Consider the following 19,871-nt stretch of genomic DNA (forward strand, 5'->3'; position numbering starts at 1 on the left):
TCCCAGACTTCTTAGTTTTCCAGACACAGACCAGTCTCCTCCTGGAAACTCTTTACCCAGGTCCTCTCTACTTTTATCAGCATCTCCCTTTTCTTCCACCTCCACCTGCCCCCACCTCTCTGGGCATTTCTCTGTCTCTTTTTCTGGTGTTAGTAGTGCTGGTGGCCTCTCCCCTCCTTCCCCCGTCTCTTTAAATCCCAGGCTCTGTGAATAAACTTCTAATCTCTTTCTCTAACCCTGACAACTCTTCTTAGCACTAAACTGTTATTTTCAATGACTGCTGCACATCTTCACTTAAGAAGTCTGCTAGCACTTCAAAGTCAAAATAGCCCATTCCAAAATAATCACTTTAACCTTACTCGAACCATCTCTTTCAACGCCCTCCTTGATTCTCTAAATAATTTCACTTTATTCTCAGTCACCAGGCTCAAACCTTGGTGTTATCTCCACTCCAGGCAGTTGCACTGTCAACTTTACTCTCACAATGCTTTTTGACTGTACCGTCTACTCCATCGCCATCAGTCTTGTTCAAAACTTCTACACGTTTCAGCTGGACACTTAAGGTGGCTTCCTAAATGATATTCCTAACCCTCTTGCTATCATTAAGGGGAAGAAAGTCTTCCTAAGATCCAATTCTGATCACTGGATCATAGCATATTCCTACGTAAAACCTTCAGCGTTTCCAGTGCTTATTAAATAGAGTTCAAAGTTCTTAGCACGGCCGCAAGACCTTTTCAGATCTGTTCCCTCCACCTTTAGTTTTATTATCTAGCGTTGCTATCAACTACCAACTAATCCCGCCTTTTTCTGAATCAACACTTCTTGTGAATTTTTTTAGCCTAAAATACCCTTCTTCTCCATGTTTTCCTGTTAAATTTTATTTATCCTTCAAGGTCTAACTGCCCAGCAACCTCATACTCAAATCAGTTGTTCACATATGTGCTCACCCATGATCTTTTTCATCTTTGCATCTGCACAGAGCTTGGCTTCTTGCCTTGCATTTAGTAGGGTGGCTAACTTAAACCCACAGTCCTCTTAAAGACTTACCATACTCACTCTACTGACAGTTAATGACTCCTCATGAACACCCCCTGCAATCACTGCTCACATTATCCTGCATTATTCACCTTACTTCACATTTTACTCTAATTATCTGAGTACATTTTTTTTTCACTACCAGGTTGTTAGCGCCTTAAGATTATGCACTTTTACTTTTTCGTTACTCATACAGTTGGTCCTCTGTATCTGCGGATGTGAAATCCACAGATATAAAGGACCAACTGTACTGCACCATTTTATATAAGGGACTTGAGCACCTGTGGAGTTCGGTGTTCGTGGGGGGTTCCTGGAACCAATCCCTTGCAGATATCAGAGGGACAACAGTATAAGAGCTAGATTACTAGTTCGCAAAGTGTGACCCAGACCAGCAGTATCAGCATCACCTGGGACCTTGTTAGACATGCAAACTTCTGGGTCCCACCCTAGACCTGGTGAATCAGAAACTCTGGGAAGAGGCCCAGCAATCTGTGTTTTAACTGCCTTAAAACAGTGTGATTCCGATGCACACTCACGTTTAGCACTGGTGGGAAAGAACTTCTTAATTATAAGCAGCCCTCAATAAAATAAGACATAAATAAATAAATTGTTTACCGTCTTATCATTTAATATTACTTTGGCATATAATTCCCTCAAAACATTAAAAATATGAGTAATTTACCCATTTTTACTTTATCAATATCTTAAATCTAACTTGTACATTTTGAAGGGTTTATTAAAAAATTATAGAAATGATGACATATAGTGATATTCTCTTTATAAAGTTCAAAGACAAGGTAAATAATAGATTGTTTGGGCATGAATAGTTCTAGAACTAGTTTTTTTAAAAAACAAGGAATGATAACCACAAAATTCAAGATCAGGGTTACGTCCGGGGAAAAGCAAATGAAAAAAAGGGAGGAGAGGAGGAGCACATAAAGAGACCCAAGTCATTGGTAACATTTCAGGTCCTGAGCTGGGTGGTGGGTTCACAGACATTCATTACATTACTGAAACTGATTAATTAATTACGGCCAAGTATGGATCAATGGTGATAGTATTTCATGAACCGAGGATTATTAATTAATCTAATTCTACATGCTCTGAGATCCATAAAAAAAGTTTTAAAGAGATAAGAAAGAACTAATACTTGCCACAATCTGTCCTTAGTATTATTCTGAATCACCAATTGTGATGTTCATTGCTAACGGTACCTGTGTGCGATTGAATGCCACTCTTGCAAAGACAGCTTGGGACACACTGGCCCTCTTCAGCTCATCTCTGACTTGCTGGTAGATATCTGGAGATACTTCCACAGAAGAGTTGGTTGGCTCCGGCTTAACTGCTCTGGGAATGGGTGGATGGTTCAGGAACTGCTGGTTGATGGCTTGAGGGTGCTGGTGAGCCAGGAGCCGGCTAACGGCAATCTGTTGGTTTATCAGATGGGCCATGGCGATTTGTTGCCTGACAAGTTGTGGACTGAGCTGGGGAGAAAGAAGACCAGGGCTCATGATGGGCTGTAACGCGGGCACTTGGTTTCGGATTGGAGTACTGTGGTGGATTTGGCTATGAGAAGACTGTTCGTTGGCTTTCCCCAGGGATGCCAGCTGGTTCATATTTGGTAAATGCATTGGACGCTGGCCCAGAACACAATAGTCTGAAAGGTTTTCTCGTTCCACTCTTTCCACTGTTAAAAGATAAAAATGATACTGCATCATTATCAACATTGGCATAATTTGTTTCTGATACATGTAGTATTAAATTATATTTTTGGTATATTAATGACGTAGACTTCTTTCATACAAAGCTGGAAGCCCCGGAGTAAAAGTGAGTTATCCTTTCCTGGAAAATGTTACAACAATAGATTTTTCCATAGGTTATGATATGAAAGTAAAAATACTTGCCACTTCAATCTTCTTTAATTCCTAAAACTAGGCATTTTATTAAATAGCCAAGACAGAAACCACTAACCATTACAAATTCTAAATCCTCTCATATTCCCAAGCCGTATCATCTCCCTCTGTGATAAAAACACCAGCTGTTTTCATCTTCTGTAGTTTGTGGTTAATGGTGTAGTTCATGGTTATCAAGAAATGACAAGGACAACGTCTCCTGTCAAAGTAACTGCTACCTCCTAATAAAAAGCTCACATAAATACTATTATCCAGCTATGGAAACATTTATACAAAATGTCTGTCACATAGTATATCCTTTCATCTCCTCACCTGCTATCTTTTTTATAGGAATATTTCTTTAAGAAATGGATATTTTAATGATGGTGATATGCACTAGGATAAGAAAAAAGTCTCACAAAATTAATAACATTGCCTTGATTTGCCATTAAATAAAATTCTTCCTTTCTCCAGGTTATCTATCTTTTATGTTTTGTTGAACTTTAGTAAAGATTTAAGGAATAACCTTGAAAGGGAGAAAAAAAGAAAGTATCATATATGTTCATACATGAGGCAGATTCTTTTCTTCCCTCAGGAATATTCCTCAGGAAAGAGTCACATCAGAGTCAAATCCTTACCTAAAACTCTGTATTACATTATTATGTAAAGCAAAGGTTTGTTTGGGGAAAACACATTAGGCTGAAACAATCTCTATCCTTACTAGCTTTAAATGCTTATAGATGTAATCTAACAAAATCTGTTTTTTAAAGCAAAAATTCCTCACAGATTTAGTAAATTTTTCCTACAATTGAAAGTGTTTGATATGATAATGCAAAAGCGTATTAATATAACATTAAAGAACATTGGAGTGGTTACATGCTGGAGAGCAGAAAACTATTCACCTATAAGACAAATTTTTAAAATAACTGCCCCCCTTATACACAAATAGTGCTTGTAAATTGGTATATGGTTTACAGTGATAGAATCATATTTGATCAAAAAAGTACTGTGTCTCAAAAAATTTAGGAAATTATGTGTGCTGGAAAACTAGTTGAGATGACTCAAAGTGATGACAAAGTCACTAGAACCAAATCACATGCAAAAAATTTGAATAAAATCAACCAATGAACTATAAAGGCAAGGAAAGTGATATTTCTAAATTAATATTTTATGTAATATGTGATTTTCAAATACATATGTGGAAGTAAATTAATACATTAACAACATGTAAATAGATATCTGATCATTTTACCTATATTTCTAAAGGTTTTATATATTTAAAACTTCTCATTGGGAAAATAGATAAACATCCACATCTTGGGAGCACCTTATATTCAGACATATACAGTATTTCTTCCTGCTTTCTAAAAAAACTGAGTGATTGCTTAACTTTCCTATGAACCCCTAAATAAGTCAAAAGTTTACCTCAAACTTCTTTAAGAGTTCAATTTCCAACCTAATCCTTTCAATGTAATTCATATAGTTTGTAGTCACCTTTCCTTCATAAGGTTCAAGGTGAACAAATTATTTTAATCTTATTCTCTAAAGGCAAACATTTTTCAGTCATTGTATTAATTAAACCTTAAGGTATACAGTCTGGAAAACCAAACCAAGCAAATGGTCAAGAGACTTTAAACAAGGTAATCTAACACAGTTTTCATAGAACAGAAGTTGCTATTGTAAGTTCCTTATTGAAAGAAGTAAAGAGACCACGGACTGCTTCCAGAGTAAAGTCATACTTTATAGGCAGAAATATTTGCCCTCAGGTAGACATTTGATTTGCTTTTGTTTGTTTGTTTGCTTTTTAATTCAGCCAAGATAAAGGTAAATTCAAGTAGCAAATTATGTTTTCGGGTACTTAAGAAGCAGACGGTTTATCCATTTCTTTTTCTACTTAAAGAGCATAGAAACACCCTCTTAATGCATACATTCTTTGATCAAAAGCCAATTTTCCAAAATGTCAGTATTTTCATCTTTCAATGACTTAATTACATTTGAGTTACTTTCTTAAGATACATCTAAATCCCATCATTAATAAAAAAACAAATGTCAGAGCTCCATGAAACCTCTATGAAATTGGTGCAATAAGAATCAGGATAATGTCAGTCCACAGTCCTTTAAGATTATACATAATAATTCTCCTTTTTCTTATGAGTTCCCAGAGCATCATAGTCTCATATAGTTAAGAACAGTAACTATGGAAGCATCCTTAGAGACATGTGGTAACACCATGTAGTACTAACTGATTAGTAAGCCGTAATGAAGGCATTGCAAATGCAAATGCCTACACATGCAGGTAGAGCACAACAGCCAGAGAAGCCAGCCGCAGAGATACTAGGAGGAGAGACAGAAACCCTGCCCACTCCAAACAAGGCAGCCACTAACTTGATTCAGCCAGTTGTCTTTCTCATATTGTCATTTCTTTAGATTTTTTTTCAAAAAAATGAAAAATCTGGATTTTTACATGATAGCTCCTAAATTTAGGTATTGGCAAATAATTCTATTTTCAAAACACAATAAAAGCCAAACAAAACATTTCTGAAAACTAGATCCTGCCCATCCATGGGCTACCAGTGTCAAAATGTTGCCTACGAGACTAAAGACACCCCCTATGCTGTTAAAGAAAAAAATATTCAACAACACTTGTTGAAGATGTTAAGGCAGACCTTATCCAGGACCATCGCAATGGGTATAGAGACCACAGCGATGGGATTTTACAGTGGGGAGAGAGATTGGGCCCAACTCCAAATACAGCATGGGCAAGTGGGAATTTATAGCCAAGGAGCAGGGTGGAGGTCAGGGGATGGAAAATTACTAAAAGGAAACATCAGGAGTAAGTGGGATTCTGGCTAAACCAACCTAACAGGATTCTTTGCTAAAGACAGGCCAGGCTGATCAGACATCACCTGGGGGATGGTGGAGGATGAGGAACCCGATGAGAATGAGATACCGAGGGTGATCAGATACAAGGCTGGGGGGTTCTGGTTAAACTGACTTAACTTAGCAGGGTTCTTGTAAAACTGGATTTTACAAGGAAGTGCACAGATGGGCCTAGGCGAAGGTTCAGGAGCCTGTCTAAAGTTTGGTCAAGCAAAGAATCTTTGTCAATGTTCTCTAGTCCCTGACAGCTCTATCGATAAAAGCCAAGTTCTTTACTTCCAAGAATAAAGAAAAAAAAAAAAAAAACTGATCATCCCAACTTTAAGGATGCCTAAAAATCAAATGCTCACCAACAGGCTGCATCTCTCCTGACCAAGGCGGTTCATGGTTTCAGGAACGGTTTGCACAGATTTTGCCAAATCTGAAAAACTTTTTCTTTTTTTTCTGCTGCCACTCTTATACAGATAATATCAGAATAATATTTTAACCTCTTATGTCACAGCAGATGAAATACAAACGCTTAAAAAAAAGTCAGAGGAGCATCACAATGTACCAGACTCAATCTGAAAACTGAGCCTGGGCCTTCAGTATTTCTTTTCCCTTTTCTTTCTGGCCTTCCTTCCTTCCCTCCCTCCCTCCTTCCCCTCTCTTCCTCCCTTTTTCTTTCTTTCTTTTTAAATTATTTGAAAGTAACCACAATGACTGAAATGTAGACCTAACAGCAGTGCCTGATTGTGTGTTTTGCTTTGTCATTCTGATAGAAAACATCATGTTAGGTCTATCTTAAACTAAACCAAGACCAAAGGTAACTCCCTGGCTCTGAGGGCCCATCTTATCTCTGCAATACTCAGCCATGGATCAGAAATCCTTAAAAACATGAAGGATAAAAGGCAGCAGTGCCTCTCGTGACGAACGCAATGTTCACATTCACAACAGAAAATATTCTCAATAAAGCCAAAATGCTTACTTATTAAAGAGACATTAAAAACACAACTGCTTCCAGGACTTTACATCAGAGCTGCAATTTAATTCACAGTGAATTTGATTCTATGGTTGCCAAAGTCCTAAAGGTAATCTGTGGAGTGGGAAGTGCCTGGGAAGGAATGATTACCCCAGCTTCAAGTACAAGTCCCCAAACAGAGTGTGGCTTGAGGCTGTTGAGGCAAGTGGGGTGAAATGTTTCTACATCGGGTAGCTGAGCAGCTCTCTGTAGCTATTTTAACCTCTGGAGGAGGGTTCCAGTCCTGGGGCCTTGCCGGTGGATAATTCAGATCTGGAGTCTGCTCAGGTTTCTGAGAAACTCCCAGTTCCAGTAGGACCTTGCCAATTCCTTTGAGCTTTCTGGGATTGAGTGAAAATTGCAAAGACTGGGAAACAATTATGTAACCACCCTCTGAGCTTCTGGGGTTCTATGTAACTCCAAAGTAGGAGAGGCCTTTGCAGCCCTGTACTGGAATCCCATGGGCTTCTGAAGCCTTCCCAAACTCAGAGAGTTGATGTTCTAACCAAGAGCACCCTACGAACATTAGCTATTCAATGTCCAAGACCGCTGGCTATGGCAGGTTGTTCACAGGCAAGAAAGTGACACTCCTCCCCAGGGATTTATCCACATTACAATGAAAAGATATTTGGTTCAAAAATCTCATTTTATTTCATGCAATTTTAAGTACATTTTGAAGTCAAGTACTTATTTTAATAATCACAAATCCCTGATATATACATATGTATTTTAGGTGGTTGCAAGAACATTTTAAATACTCAAAAAAATGTATGTCTATATATAAATCTTGTCTTATATTCCTCTCTGGCACTTAATTTTTATTATAATTTCTTTACTGCAATTTTGGGTAAATATGTTTTCAGCTGTTGGGAAAGATGTATGGTATAATAGTTAAAAGCAGAGATTTCTAAGCCAAACTGCCAGGGTTTAAATCTCAGCTCTACCATTTGGTAGATGTGTGACCTTGGGTAGCTTACTTAACTTCCCTGTGCCTTAGTTTCCTTGTATATTTAATGTGGGTTAAAACTTATGCCTACCATGAAGGATTACTGTGTGATTAAATGAGAATATGTATCAACACTTAGAACAGTATCTGTCACTATGCAGTTTACCATTACTATTACATTCACCTTGCCTGTGTGTGTCTGTGTCTGTGTCTGTGTGTGTACTGGCATAGATGGATGGACGTAAATTGTACACTTCAGTTTTGTGCTAGGTGAGAGATATTCAAAATATAGTCCCTTGAACCATCAACATCCATATTACCTGGAAGACTCTTAGAAATACAAATTCAGGATCTCTTAGAGTTCTTATGTACACCAAATTTCCAATGATTCTTATGTACACTAAAGTTTGAGAATCAATGTCTATATCATTTTTGCTTTTACTTACTGTCTTTTGAGATTATACAAAATACAGCTGCCAGGTGATTTTTATGCATGCTAAAGTTTGAGAATCACTGTTCTATATTGTCTTTGCTTTTATGTTGTTATTGTCTTTTGAGATTATACCAGACATTTATAACTGTCATATTCCATTTTTTTGTCATTTCCATTCCATTTGTCATATTCAATCTGACTGAACATTCACTATCCTATAAATGTATCTAAACATTTTAAATTTTCTTCTCTATGATATATTTTTAGTTTTGTTGATGATTAGTTTAGTTTTTGTTATACTGAAGAAGCATTGACTGGACCTGATACTAGAAAACTGCATTCAAATCTACATTCTAACTCTTACTAGCTGTGGGGTCTCTTTGAGCAAACTGGAGATTCTCTGGATCTCAGTTTTGCCATAGGGAAAATATTATTATCTTAGAATTGTAAGAGTAAATTTTAGATGATCAGTGTCTACGTGAAAGATCTTTATTAAAGTGCTACTGTAAATTTCAGAAAATATCTATATAATTATGATTAACAGATTAGGCTTGACATTTCAAAATTTCCTGATTAGGACATTCTGACCAATGTCTGCTGTTTCCCAAAGGTCATCTAAAGAATTGCAACCTTCCCTTTGGTTTAAGTAACTATGCCATGTTACATCATGTTACTTTTTAAACAAATCCCTACAATTTAGAAGAATTCGTTGTCAATTTAGAATCACATGCTTCATGGCATATGCAGGAATATGTTGGATTCAGCTTCTCCAAATGAGGCTTCATAGTTCATATCCTGACCTTCAAATTAGGAGACAGCAGAATCGATGGGAAATAAAATGACAATCTCACAACTCTTGAAATTAAATTTACAGGAATGCTACATAAACATGGCTTTAAGTTCCAAAATTTATTATAAATAAAAAATGGAAAGAAAACTTAAGGAATAAAACGTGCTTTGAATGTATACATGTTACATTTACATTAACCAAAAGAAAGAAGGAAAGTGTCCTACAGTTTTTTGAATTGAAGCATAGTTGATTTACAATATTGTGTTGGTTTCATGTGTATAGCAAAGGGATTCAGTTATACATATATATGTATATATCTTTTTTTTTATTCTTTTCCATTATAGTTTATTACAACAGTATTTTAAAAAAGCAAATGTTTAATGGATTGCTTTTATTTTCCAGGGAATGAGTAGGTATCAAAAAGGTCCTAACTAAAAGAAATACACACACACACACACACACACACACACACACACACACACACACTAGTTTTTCTTCTTCAGTTTAGTGTTTCTCTGTTAGATTTCATTATTTTTATTACATCTGTATTTGCTATAGATGCTATGTAAAGTAATCCCAGTAAAATTTCAATACTCCAAATATACTCCAATGACTTTATGCCCCAAAGTATACTTTCTGAAGAGGATTTATGAGCAAAAGGTAAAGCATCTGATATGTAGAGATGTCTGTCAATCAAAGCAAGATAGCATAGGATAGGTGGAAAGAAGAGCAAACTGGGATTCTTAAACCTGAGTTCTAACTAGCTGGGTGATCTTGGGATTACCTGTAAAATGAGAAAGATTACCTGTAAACTGGTGTTAAAGCAACCTTCCAGCATCTTGATAGCATCTTAAAGAGTACTGCCGCTAGGATTTTCAAAACAATTCCCTTTCTCAGAATAATTGCTTCTGTTTTTTTGACTCTTCGGCAAAAATTCAAGACTTTCCCAAGATATCTCTCTTTGTGGAACTCCCCAATGCAACAGGAATAACAGGAGATTATAGTGGCAATAGCAGGAGTTGTAGTATTGCTCTTGCAAGTTTATCTATCAATACTGCTTAAAAGACTGATAATTTTTTCCAGAACTATGAACCTAGTGTTTCAATGCAAACCTTAACACAATTGCCTTTGAGAAATAAGCCCTGGGGTTTTGTCCATAGTTATAATGAGTGGAAAGAAATGAACTGGGTAAAAGGCTTTGCACTGAGAAATTTCTGGAATTTCTGGCCTATGGATTTTTCCTTAAACCATTAAGATGCTTATGCAAATGTAAACAGATTAGCAAGAATGAGTGCTAATGGATTCCTTAATAAGCGAACACTGCAGTATTGCCCAGAACAAATCCTGGAAACCCTGGATAGAAGAATATAAGCCAAATAAAAAAGGATAGTGCATTTCTCTGTGGCTCCTTCCGCCTCAAAAAGTACTCTGGAAGTGATTCTACAAGGTAAGACATAGGCTGGCCATTTGGCACTCTTGGTGGGAAAGTTGCCAATCAAATCGACAATTTTGAATGGGCACCCAAACCTTGAGCATAGGGAAAAGATATTCTTGAGCATATCATTGCCTTGGACTTCCAAACCTCCACCCCAAGTTCCCTGCTCCCGTGACACTAAACCCCAACATTGGACCCCAATTTTAAGGATAATGATCCTGTCTAATACCAGAGAAGTCAGGGAACTTGTTCAGGGACAAATAGCAGTCCAAATGTAGACAAATATTTAGGAAAAATTAAAATGATTAGGACTACTGGCTCTAGCCTCATAAGCATAATAAACAAATCACAAGACCAGTGAAAACTAGTGGTTTTTTTTCTCTTCTTCTGCATAACTCAAAGTGAAGTTCTCGGGGCCTAAATGTTTCACAAGTACTTTTGTTGTATTTCCTTTAGAGAAAAATGTTTTTATTATAAGTGCATTGCAGGTAACATCAAGCCTTCTACCATTTATATAGTAGCTGAGGCACTGAGCTAAGCCCTTTACACATCACTGTCATTTAATTCTCACATAACAATTGTATGACATAGATATTATTATGCCCACTTTATTGAAGAGAAGTTGAAGCTCAGAAAAAAACAATGTCACAAACCTATTAAAGCAAGTAGCAGAAATCAAACCAATGTCTTTAGGACCTTTAAAGTCTTTGTTCCACGGCTTATGCTAAACTGCCCAACTTGGGACATGTGGTTGTTATTAATTTTAGGGTTCAAGTCAGGACTCATCAACTTTCCAACAGACAAGCCCTGCTTTCTGTTTGTATGTATGTGTGCATGTGCACATGCCGCATGAAAATGCATAGGTGACATGATGAGTGGGCGAGTTATCTGAAGGGTGAGGGCTCAACCTGAAGCCTCCACTCTATGCCCTGTAAACCCTCCTGATGTGACAGACTACAGAAACCGGTCAGTTCTAAACAGTGAGGAAATTACTGATTCTTCCCAACTGAATGAGCTAATCACTAAAATATGATTATTTGCGTTTGCTTGTTTATTGTTTTAATTCATATGATAAGATATTTATTAACCAACTACTATGTACCAGAATGATGACAGCCCCTACAGATGCAGTACTGAATAATGAAAGAACTCCATCTATAGATTCGCTTCAGACAATGTAACTGAGTATAGATGGGCCTGTAACAACTGCCTATGATATAAAATGCATTTCTATTTGATGATAAAACATAGCTCCTTTTAATCCCTATTTTGTTGTTTATTAGCAGCTCATTCTAGTCATCTGTAATACTATTTCACACTCACTATATTTATTTTCATGAATCCTTCCATTCTTTTATTTTTCTTGCAGCCAAAAGGCTTTATCCCCAAATGAGTGTCATCAGCATGGAGTCCCACCTGACATGAAAGACATGAATCACGCAACTGAGAGCTCTTGCAAGTACTCTTTATAAACTCTGTAAATATGAAGTGTTTGTTTGAAACAGGTACCCAACAAAAAATAAAATGGGGTATGCACACTCATACAACATGGTAATAACCTGAGAATCTCAGGCAATCACAATAAATTCATATATGATTGAACTACTATATGAAATTGGTGACATACAACAATTTTGACCTATGAAAATGGCATTTACATATGATTCAACCTGATATTTATCTAGACTCCTCTCTCTGAACTAGGCTACACATTAACATTAAAAAGCCCTACTGTCCACCCAAAGTCTTTCACTGAGTTAAAACTCTTTTTAGAATGTAAACATAACACTAATTTTCCTGACAAACCAGAACAGCATCCTGTCTGCCAACAATGAACATGCCCAATCACTGAAAATACTTCTGACTTATTCTCTCCTAGTCAATAACTGTAGGTACAAAGTCAATTTGTTATATAAAAACTGCTTTTCTGTTAACACAAACATAGACAGACATGATCTCAAGAGCTAAAGCCGATATTCCATATATACCAGATATAAATCCCACACTATTGGAAATTAAAAACAAAACTATAACCAGAAGAGTTCACTATATATAATTAAAGAAAATATTAGGAGTCTGAAAGGGCTGAAGGGCAAAAGAAAAAAAATAAGTCTTTTAGGACTATGAAACCTAAAGATTTTTTTTTTCCTCTAAATTTGTTAAAGAGAATCTGTCTCTGGGTTGAGAACTTGCTTGCAAAGTCTCTGCCTAGAGCAAGATATTCAGAGCCAACTTGTTAACTCCTAATAAAACAAGACTTGGAAGGAAAATGCTTCCAGCCCCAAAAGCGAAGTGTACCAGCCGGCATTGTGATAATACCATATGACTGGTTTTCTTAGGTATATTTTCCCCTTATTATCAACTTCCTTTTTCCATCATATTAAGATCCACAAAAACATATATTATCTACCATAAAGCAACTGGAAGCTGAACACTTTGTTTTTTGACAATAAAAGTTCACAGGACCCATTATGTTCCATGGAAAAAGTAAGCATTGTCCACCTTTACTGTGTCTGAATGCCATTGTCCCTTTTGGTTTCAAACAATGCTTTATAATAGTTTGATAACACTGATCATTTCAAATATTCCTATAGCTTTCTGTATAGGTTAAAGCTACTTAGATCTAATAATATCTTGATTTTTACTCTTTGTTTTAATTTAAAACTATAATTTCAGAGGTGAATTCACACATGATAGGAAAAAAATGACATTTCAGAAACTTAACATTATCATTCAGGAGCATTCTCTGTGGATTAATTCTTTAATTCAACCTAATAAGGAAAAGTGAATCAAAGAAATAATCAATCCATAATTCATTATTTTCCATTGGCCATTCTCTCTGATTTCACAGGACTTAAATGTTTGGGGCCATTATTTTAAGTAAAATACTCAATAAACTAGCTGGAAACACCTCAAAGGGATGTTTTTCTTAGGCTGCATAAATGGTCCCTAATTTTTACTTAACAAAGGTGTTACTGTCTCTTTCAGTGGAATTGATTAACAATTGCTAAATCTTTAGCTCAATAACTAATTAACAGAAAAAAAGAATATTTTAACCGATAATAAGGACATTTGTAATATGAATTAAACAAGCAAAGGTTTTCTTTTTTTTTTTAATATATATTTTTTTCCAGACCTTCTGAGTTTATTCTGAACATGTATATGTGATTATATCATGTTACAACTTTCATCAGACTTAATGTATTTATGACATCTTTCACTTCTGCCCCAACCTCCAAACCTGACACAAGTCCCCACAGAATATTCCTTTTTACCCACTGACTTCCAAGTGCAAGTCCTTATCACTCCTAACATAAGTCTCTTCTAACCTTTGGGAGATGAGGGCTCCACCAGAAAGTGGGCATAGAGGGAACTTACCTCAACATAATAAAGGCCATATATGACAAACCCACAGCCAACATCGTTCTCAGTGGTGAAAAACTGAAACCATTTCCACTAAGATCAGGAACAAGACAAAGGTTTTCTTTCTTCTCTCAACTGAGACGTCCGATAGCAAATAAGATTTAGTAAAAATATAATATGTGCAAAAATAAAACTGTTCTAAGTGCATATGTTCAAATAAATTCATCTATATTACATTCAATTCTATTAATATTTACTAAGCATCTACAATATACAAAGTCCTATGTTCACAGGGCTTGGAGGATGGCACAAAATGGATGAGTCCCCCAGATGTTCTTTCAAGGGATTTTTGGTCTAGTAGGGAGATTATTCAAGAATCAAAATTACTAAGGAACATGGAACTTGGAAGGTGACAGCTTGAAAGGCCAAATGTTAGAACTCATAGCCTGGCTTGTACTCTAGATGATTCTAGATTTATGTCCATTCCCTTGAGAGTTCAGAAGTCCAAGGTCAGATAATCTCAAATTCTTGCATAGGGTAAGAATCATATCACCAGTCAGACAAAGAGCAAGTTAAACAACTGTCTACCATAGACAATTGTCATGGTAGTCCTAGCATCTTACATAGCACTTATATTTAAGAGCTTCAAGCACCTTGCAAACATAAGTGCTTTTCAGCTTTTAACTCTGTAAATCATCTGAGGAAACGCAAATAATAATTTTTATTTAGTCGATCAAGAGACCAAGAGAATTCTCTGATTTTAACCTATGGGTTTCCCCAAAATAAGAGGATGTCACCACAATCATGCCAGATTTTAAATAAGCTGGATATTTCCTGGTCTACACACAAAACCTCTCATTTCACAACTCTGTAGATTCTTCATCAAGCACCACCAGATCTTTGTTTTTGAGTTTTTAATCTTGTTTCTCAGCAAGACAAAAGGAAATCTGAAACTATGAGAAATCTAAAGCTCACTATAAGAAAACGCTAAGAACTAAAGAGACCTGGACCACAACCCTTAACTATGTCATCTCAGTTCAACTCCCTGCTTCTCTCTCATTGTTTCCCAAACATAGTTGGTCCAGAACCTGTTTCAGGGCTCGCCACCAAGCCCCCATACCAACCATTCTCTCCTTCACTGCTAGATAATCACAACAGCCCACCCCCACCCCTATCACATGGCATGAGCTGCCTCATTCTCTACCATTCACTCCATCTCCAAAAACTTGTCTCCTTATCCATCTTCCTTCCTTTCCTCCAGGTTCTGAAGCAAAGCTATTTCTCTTTCTTTCAAAGGCAAAGCATCCTCTGTGCCCCATCCCTTCCTAGTTTGTGAACTGTTGCTCACCACCCCTCTTCCCCTTCAGAGCCCTTGGCCTCCTGTGACGCCATCGTCTTTCTCCTGAGTATTGGGGTGGGGGTGGGGTGGAAGTATGGGTTACATGTAACCCTAATGCTGCAGTTAGCTGCTCTTATAGCCTTTCCTCATTCACTCAGTATCTGCTATCCTCATTTCCTTGCCACCTTCCATCTCAGATGCATACAGTTTCTCTTTGTTCTCACACGACAGGGAAATAGCTCCCTTCAATGTCATTATGGTCCCTTTTTGGCCAAAGTTAAGAGCCTCCAATCACCTCTTCTCCTTCTCCTCCTCCTGTCACCCTTGATAACATTTCTCCACTGGTAACCCATCTTCCCTTGGCTTCCATGAAATCTCACTTTCTTCCTAATCATGTCTTCTTAACCCCTGGCCCTTTTACCTCTCAAAGCTCCCAACCCTTGTCCTCACTCTCCCCTTCAGAGAATCCTCTTTTGGTATCATTTTAACTATTACATCTAAAAAATTAGCTCCAGAATCTATTCTCTAGTCCTGTCTTTTGGTCAGGTGGCTCCACACCTTGAACAGCCCAGTGGGTATTTCTACCTAGTTCACCAACTCTCACTGAAGCATCAGCAACTTGCTCTCAGTTTATATCATCCCATTTCTGTCAAAACCATCCAGAGTCACTTAAGCTCAAAACCTTGGACTCCACTTTGATTTCCCTTTCTCTTCCCACACACATATTGCATTGGTCACTTCTCTCTTTCTCATTCCTGCCACCAGAGCCAAAGCTCTACCTCCCTCACCATCTTCACTTCCACATATTACTGCAACAGATTCTATTTTGTCTGCATCCTCCAGGGTGTGCACACCACCCTTTCTCCCTCCCATTTGCCTCCCCTCCTGCCATAAACATATTCATATCCATACATGGTTTTAGATGGCTTCTAGAGGATGTGTTTGGTTTTTTTTTTTTTAAACCACCATTTTCATTATTGCTTCATTGTTGAAAAACCTTCAGTGATTCTCAGACTATCTCAACTGGGCTTTCAGAGCTCCCTAAGATGTGTTTACTACCTTCCCAACTTTATTTTTCATCACTATAAACACGAACGCTCCCCACAGCCAGGTCCCAAACATTTCTGCTCTTTCACCAATGTTTGGTGCCACCATCAGTCCCACACCCAGCCATGCTCTTATCTTTTCCTTTTCACCAATCAAAAATCTTAGCCATTCTAGGCATGTTATATTACAGTATCATGATAAATGCACTGCCATTCTAGACGTACTGGACAACCACCCATTATTTCCGAAATATATCATGCTCTTCTGCACCCCTGCATCTATACTCATGAACTTGCATTTGCCTGAAATGTTCTTCCTTCTCCTTGTCCTCTCTGCAAAACTCTATTTGTCCTTAAGGTATAACTCATGTGCTACTTCTTCTTGAATTATCCCGACACCCAGCAGGTATAATTTATGGACCTTTCTCTGTGTTACCACTATACTAGTTTATACCACTGTTATATATTCGCCAGATATACTTATACGGCCACCTCCCTGCTAGGTTGAGGGTGACACAACTAGAGGTAGGAACCATATCTTAAGTGTTTCTGAATGTCTCTCACTGCTTCTAGCATTGAATATGGGCTGTAGTAGAGATACTCACTAAACATTTTATTAAAATTAATTATCTAATTGTAACTGTAACTTTCTTGCAAGGAAGGACTAGGTAATGATCCCCACTTAAAATCCTGCCAGGTATATATAGTAGATGCTCAAATTTCTTTCTGAATGGTAGTAAAATATGTTATGTTGTTAATTATTTCACAGAGAATGTAGGCTTTTTGAAACCAGGAATTGTGTCTTATAATTCTTTCAAATAGTAAGTATAGATGATGGATGGATGGATGGATGGATGAAGAAAGGAAGGGGTTAGAAAAGCAGATCCTTTTTCCCTTTCCATTCTTTTTTAAATGGCTTATAAATATGAGAAGATAGCAAGTTTGTTTCTTTCCATCTACAAACCACACTGTTGACAAATGATTGTTTTTACTTCTTTAAACATTTATGAATAAACACATTCAGGCTAAAGAAGCAGCTACCAGTACAGCTAGAATAAGCTTCTTAAGATCCAAGCAAGAAATGAGTCCACATCTGAGCTTAGGGTGCAAGGCATTCCCCACATACCATTCTTCCACTTGGTGACACTACCAATAAGCTCCTCATTGGAAGGTTAGGAAGGGCAAGGTGATCAATGAAGGCGCATCGTGATTACCAGTGTAAACGCACAAGGTTCTTTCAATTTTTGGAAAACCAGTAAGATGGAAAGTGCTTGTTTGCAGAAGTGATGTTTCTACCTCAATGAATCTAATATATATATAAAATTCAAGGATTTGATGTTGTCATTACTTTAGACAAGGTGCAATATAGGCAGAGGGCAGACAAACTTCCTTGCCAAGCACCTTAATTTAGATCCGAAACTGAAAGCAAATCTCTTTCATGACCCAGAAGAATTAGGTAGACAAAAGTTAAGTTACTGGTAGGAGGGAGATGCAAGAGGGAGGAGATATGGGGATGTATGTATAGGTATAGCTGATTCACTTTGTTATAAAGCAGAAACTAACACACCGTTGTAAAGCAATTATCGTCCAATAAAGATGTTAAAAAAAAAAAAAGTTAAGTTACTTTTACCTCATCAGAGCTAAACAACAGCAGAGGCAGAAGTACCAGCAGTTGATTAAAGGCATTGTCCTGACCACCATGGCTAAGCAAGGGCTGCCTAATGGAACCAGGTCGGGGGACACTGATTTCTCTATTCAACTTCGAGGCACCACTTTGTAAATGACACAATCATTTTTGGTTACAAGAGGTGCTTTAAATGTGGTAACATTATATCATTTCAGCTATAATGATCATAATTACTTATTTCTTTTAATCACAACCCACTTAACCACTTTAGTACAGAGAACTAGTTCAAGGAGTTTAATTTTCATTCAACATCTAATCTTTGTGTTTACTGAAACCCTTCACAGGCTTTGTTTACTGTCTGCTTGCTGGCCTGGACGTTTGATCTTGCAAGACTAGATCAGACAGGGTCAGATAAAATACTGATTACTAGAATAAACCAGGTTTGAGGAAGTAACACTGGTTTTTAAAATCCTCGTTTCTCCCAGCTTTTTAATATTTTGCAAAATAAGCTCAAATAAACAAACAGAATTAAGACAACTAGCAATCAGGGGCTCCCTGAGCAATGACTGAGAAAAGGAAAGTGATGGGGATAATTTTGCTTTCTGGCCACAGTATAGGGTTTGGTTAGGTCCATTCATTCTAGTGGTATTATTTTATGACATAAATAATTTTGAGATATCCACTAGAATTGTATGAACTTTCAATGACCCCTTAATTCTTGTGACATATTAAATACTTGAAACCGACCTGACAAAAGACGGCAGTTCATTTTGCTTTTGGTGCCAGATGAAAAACACTTTAAATATAAAATTATTTTCTTTTAATTGATTAATTTTTAATTAGGAAACATTTAAAACATATGAGCACTTCTTTGTTAAGGTACTTTCTTATTCTTATAAGATCCCTTGCAGAATTAGATTGCCATAATAGTATAATTAATAATAGTACTGCACACAATTGCCACTTAGTTTCATAAAACTGATGGGGCAAGTGTATGTCTAAATAGACTTAATCCAAAAGAAGAGTGAGGTTAAAAATAGTTTTAATAAAATGCGTAGAACCTATGAAAGAAAAATTGATAGGTAAATCCCACATAACCCCCAAAATTCTTGAAAATAATTAATAGCATGAATGTTTCTAGGTCCCAGTGGATTATCCTTGGGTCCAACACTAAGACTCCTACACATTAAACAACCGTTAATATTGGTCTTTTTGTTTTGTTTTGTTTTTCCACAAAATGTATGTATTTTTCTGAATCCTGGGAGCTTATGAGAGCTACATTGTAAAATCTAGGCCAGAAGCAATTACAGTATGAGATGAACAGCAATTAAAAAAATGCCATCTGAACCAACCAACTACCACATTCAACCACTTCGCTTTCTTCAGTATCAAAAACTCCTGGGAAGCAGGTTCATGGTTCTGAACTTTAAAACCAGAGTACACAAACTGTCTCCCCATCTATCCTGAATTAACACTAATGTTAACTCAAATATGTCTTTGTCAACTATGATTGCCTTTGAAATTAAAGGAAAAAGGTAAACAGAATGTGCTTTGCTGTGATCACTGGGGAAAATAACGTTAACATGCTAAGCCAAACCAACTTAAGACTTTTTAAAGAATAAGTGTAAATAGTTTAGCTATAATAACAACAAATTCAAAAAATGCACATTAAAATGTTTACTTCAAAATTTAGACAATTCCATTTGTATATAGTCTTTACATCTGTTTTTAATGATATCAAATTATTGATTATTCATTTTTCTCATATTTATTTAAGCATTAACTATAGAATTTGCAATCTGATCTTTTTTTCCTAAAACCTTTCAGTAGACTTTTATTTTTGCCAGGTTTTAGTCATGTTTACTTTGATCTTTCAGAGTATATAATTATTTTACTGTTTATTTCTATGAGAAGAGAAAAAAAATTTGACCTAGGAGATCTATATGTGGCAATTTGTAACAGAATCACATAGCTTATGTTTGGGAAATCATGGTTTTGATTAAGAAGCAACCATTTAGTTCCCACTGTTTTATTAAAACAGACATTAGCAGATAATAGGAAACATATTTAACAATGTAGCCTGCA

The 19,871-nt window shown here is 36.7% G+C and overlaps 1 protein-coding gene across 3 annotated transcripts in view; it reads right to left on the reverse strand.

Annotated features, from left to right (window-relative positions):
• The window catches only part of SATB2 (SATB homeobox 2), a 189,916-nt gene that overhangs the window by 77,616 nt on the left and 92,429 nt on the right, over window positions 1–19,871 (reverse strand). For all 3 annotated transcript variants that reach the window (XM_057551675.1, XM_057551673.1, XM_057551674.1), the window contains one exon: window positions 2,250–2,722. In XM_057551675.1, coding sequence (XP_057407658.1) covers window positions 2,250–2,722 — 473 coding nt within the window. The remainder of the gene's footprint in view (window positions 1–2,249; window positions 2,723–19,871) is intronic.

This window comes from Balaenoptera acutorostrata, chromosome 8 (assembly GCF_949987535.1).
Source record: "Balaenoptera acutorostrata chromosome 8, mBalAcu1.1, whole genome shotgun sequence".
Taxonomy (NCBI): Eukaryota; Metazoa; Chordata; class Mammalia; order Artiodactyla; family Balaenopteridae; genus Balaenoptera; species Balaenoptera acutorostrata.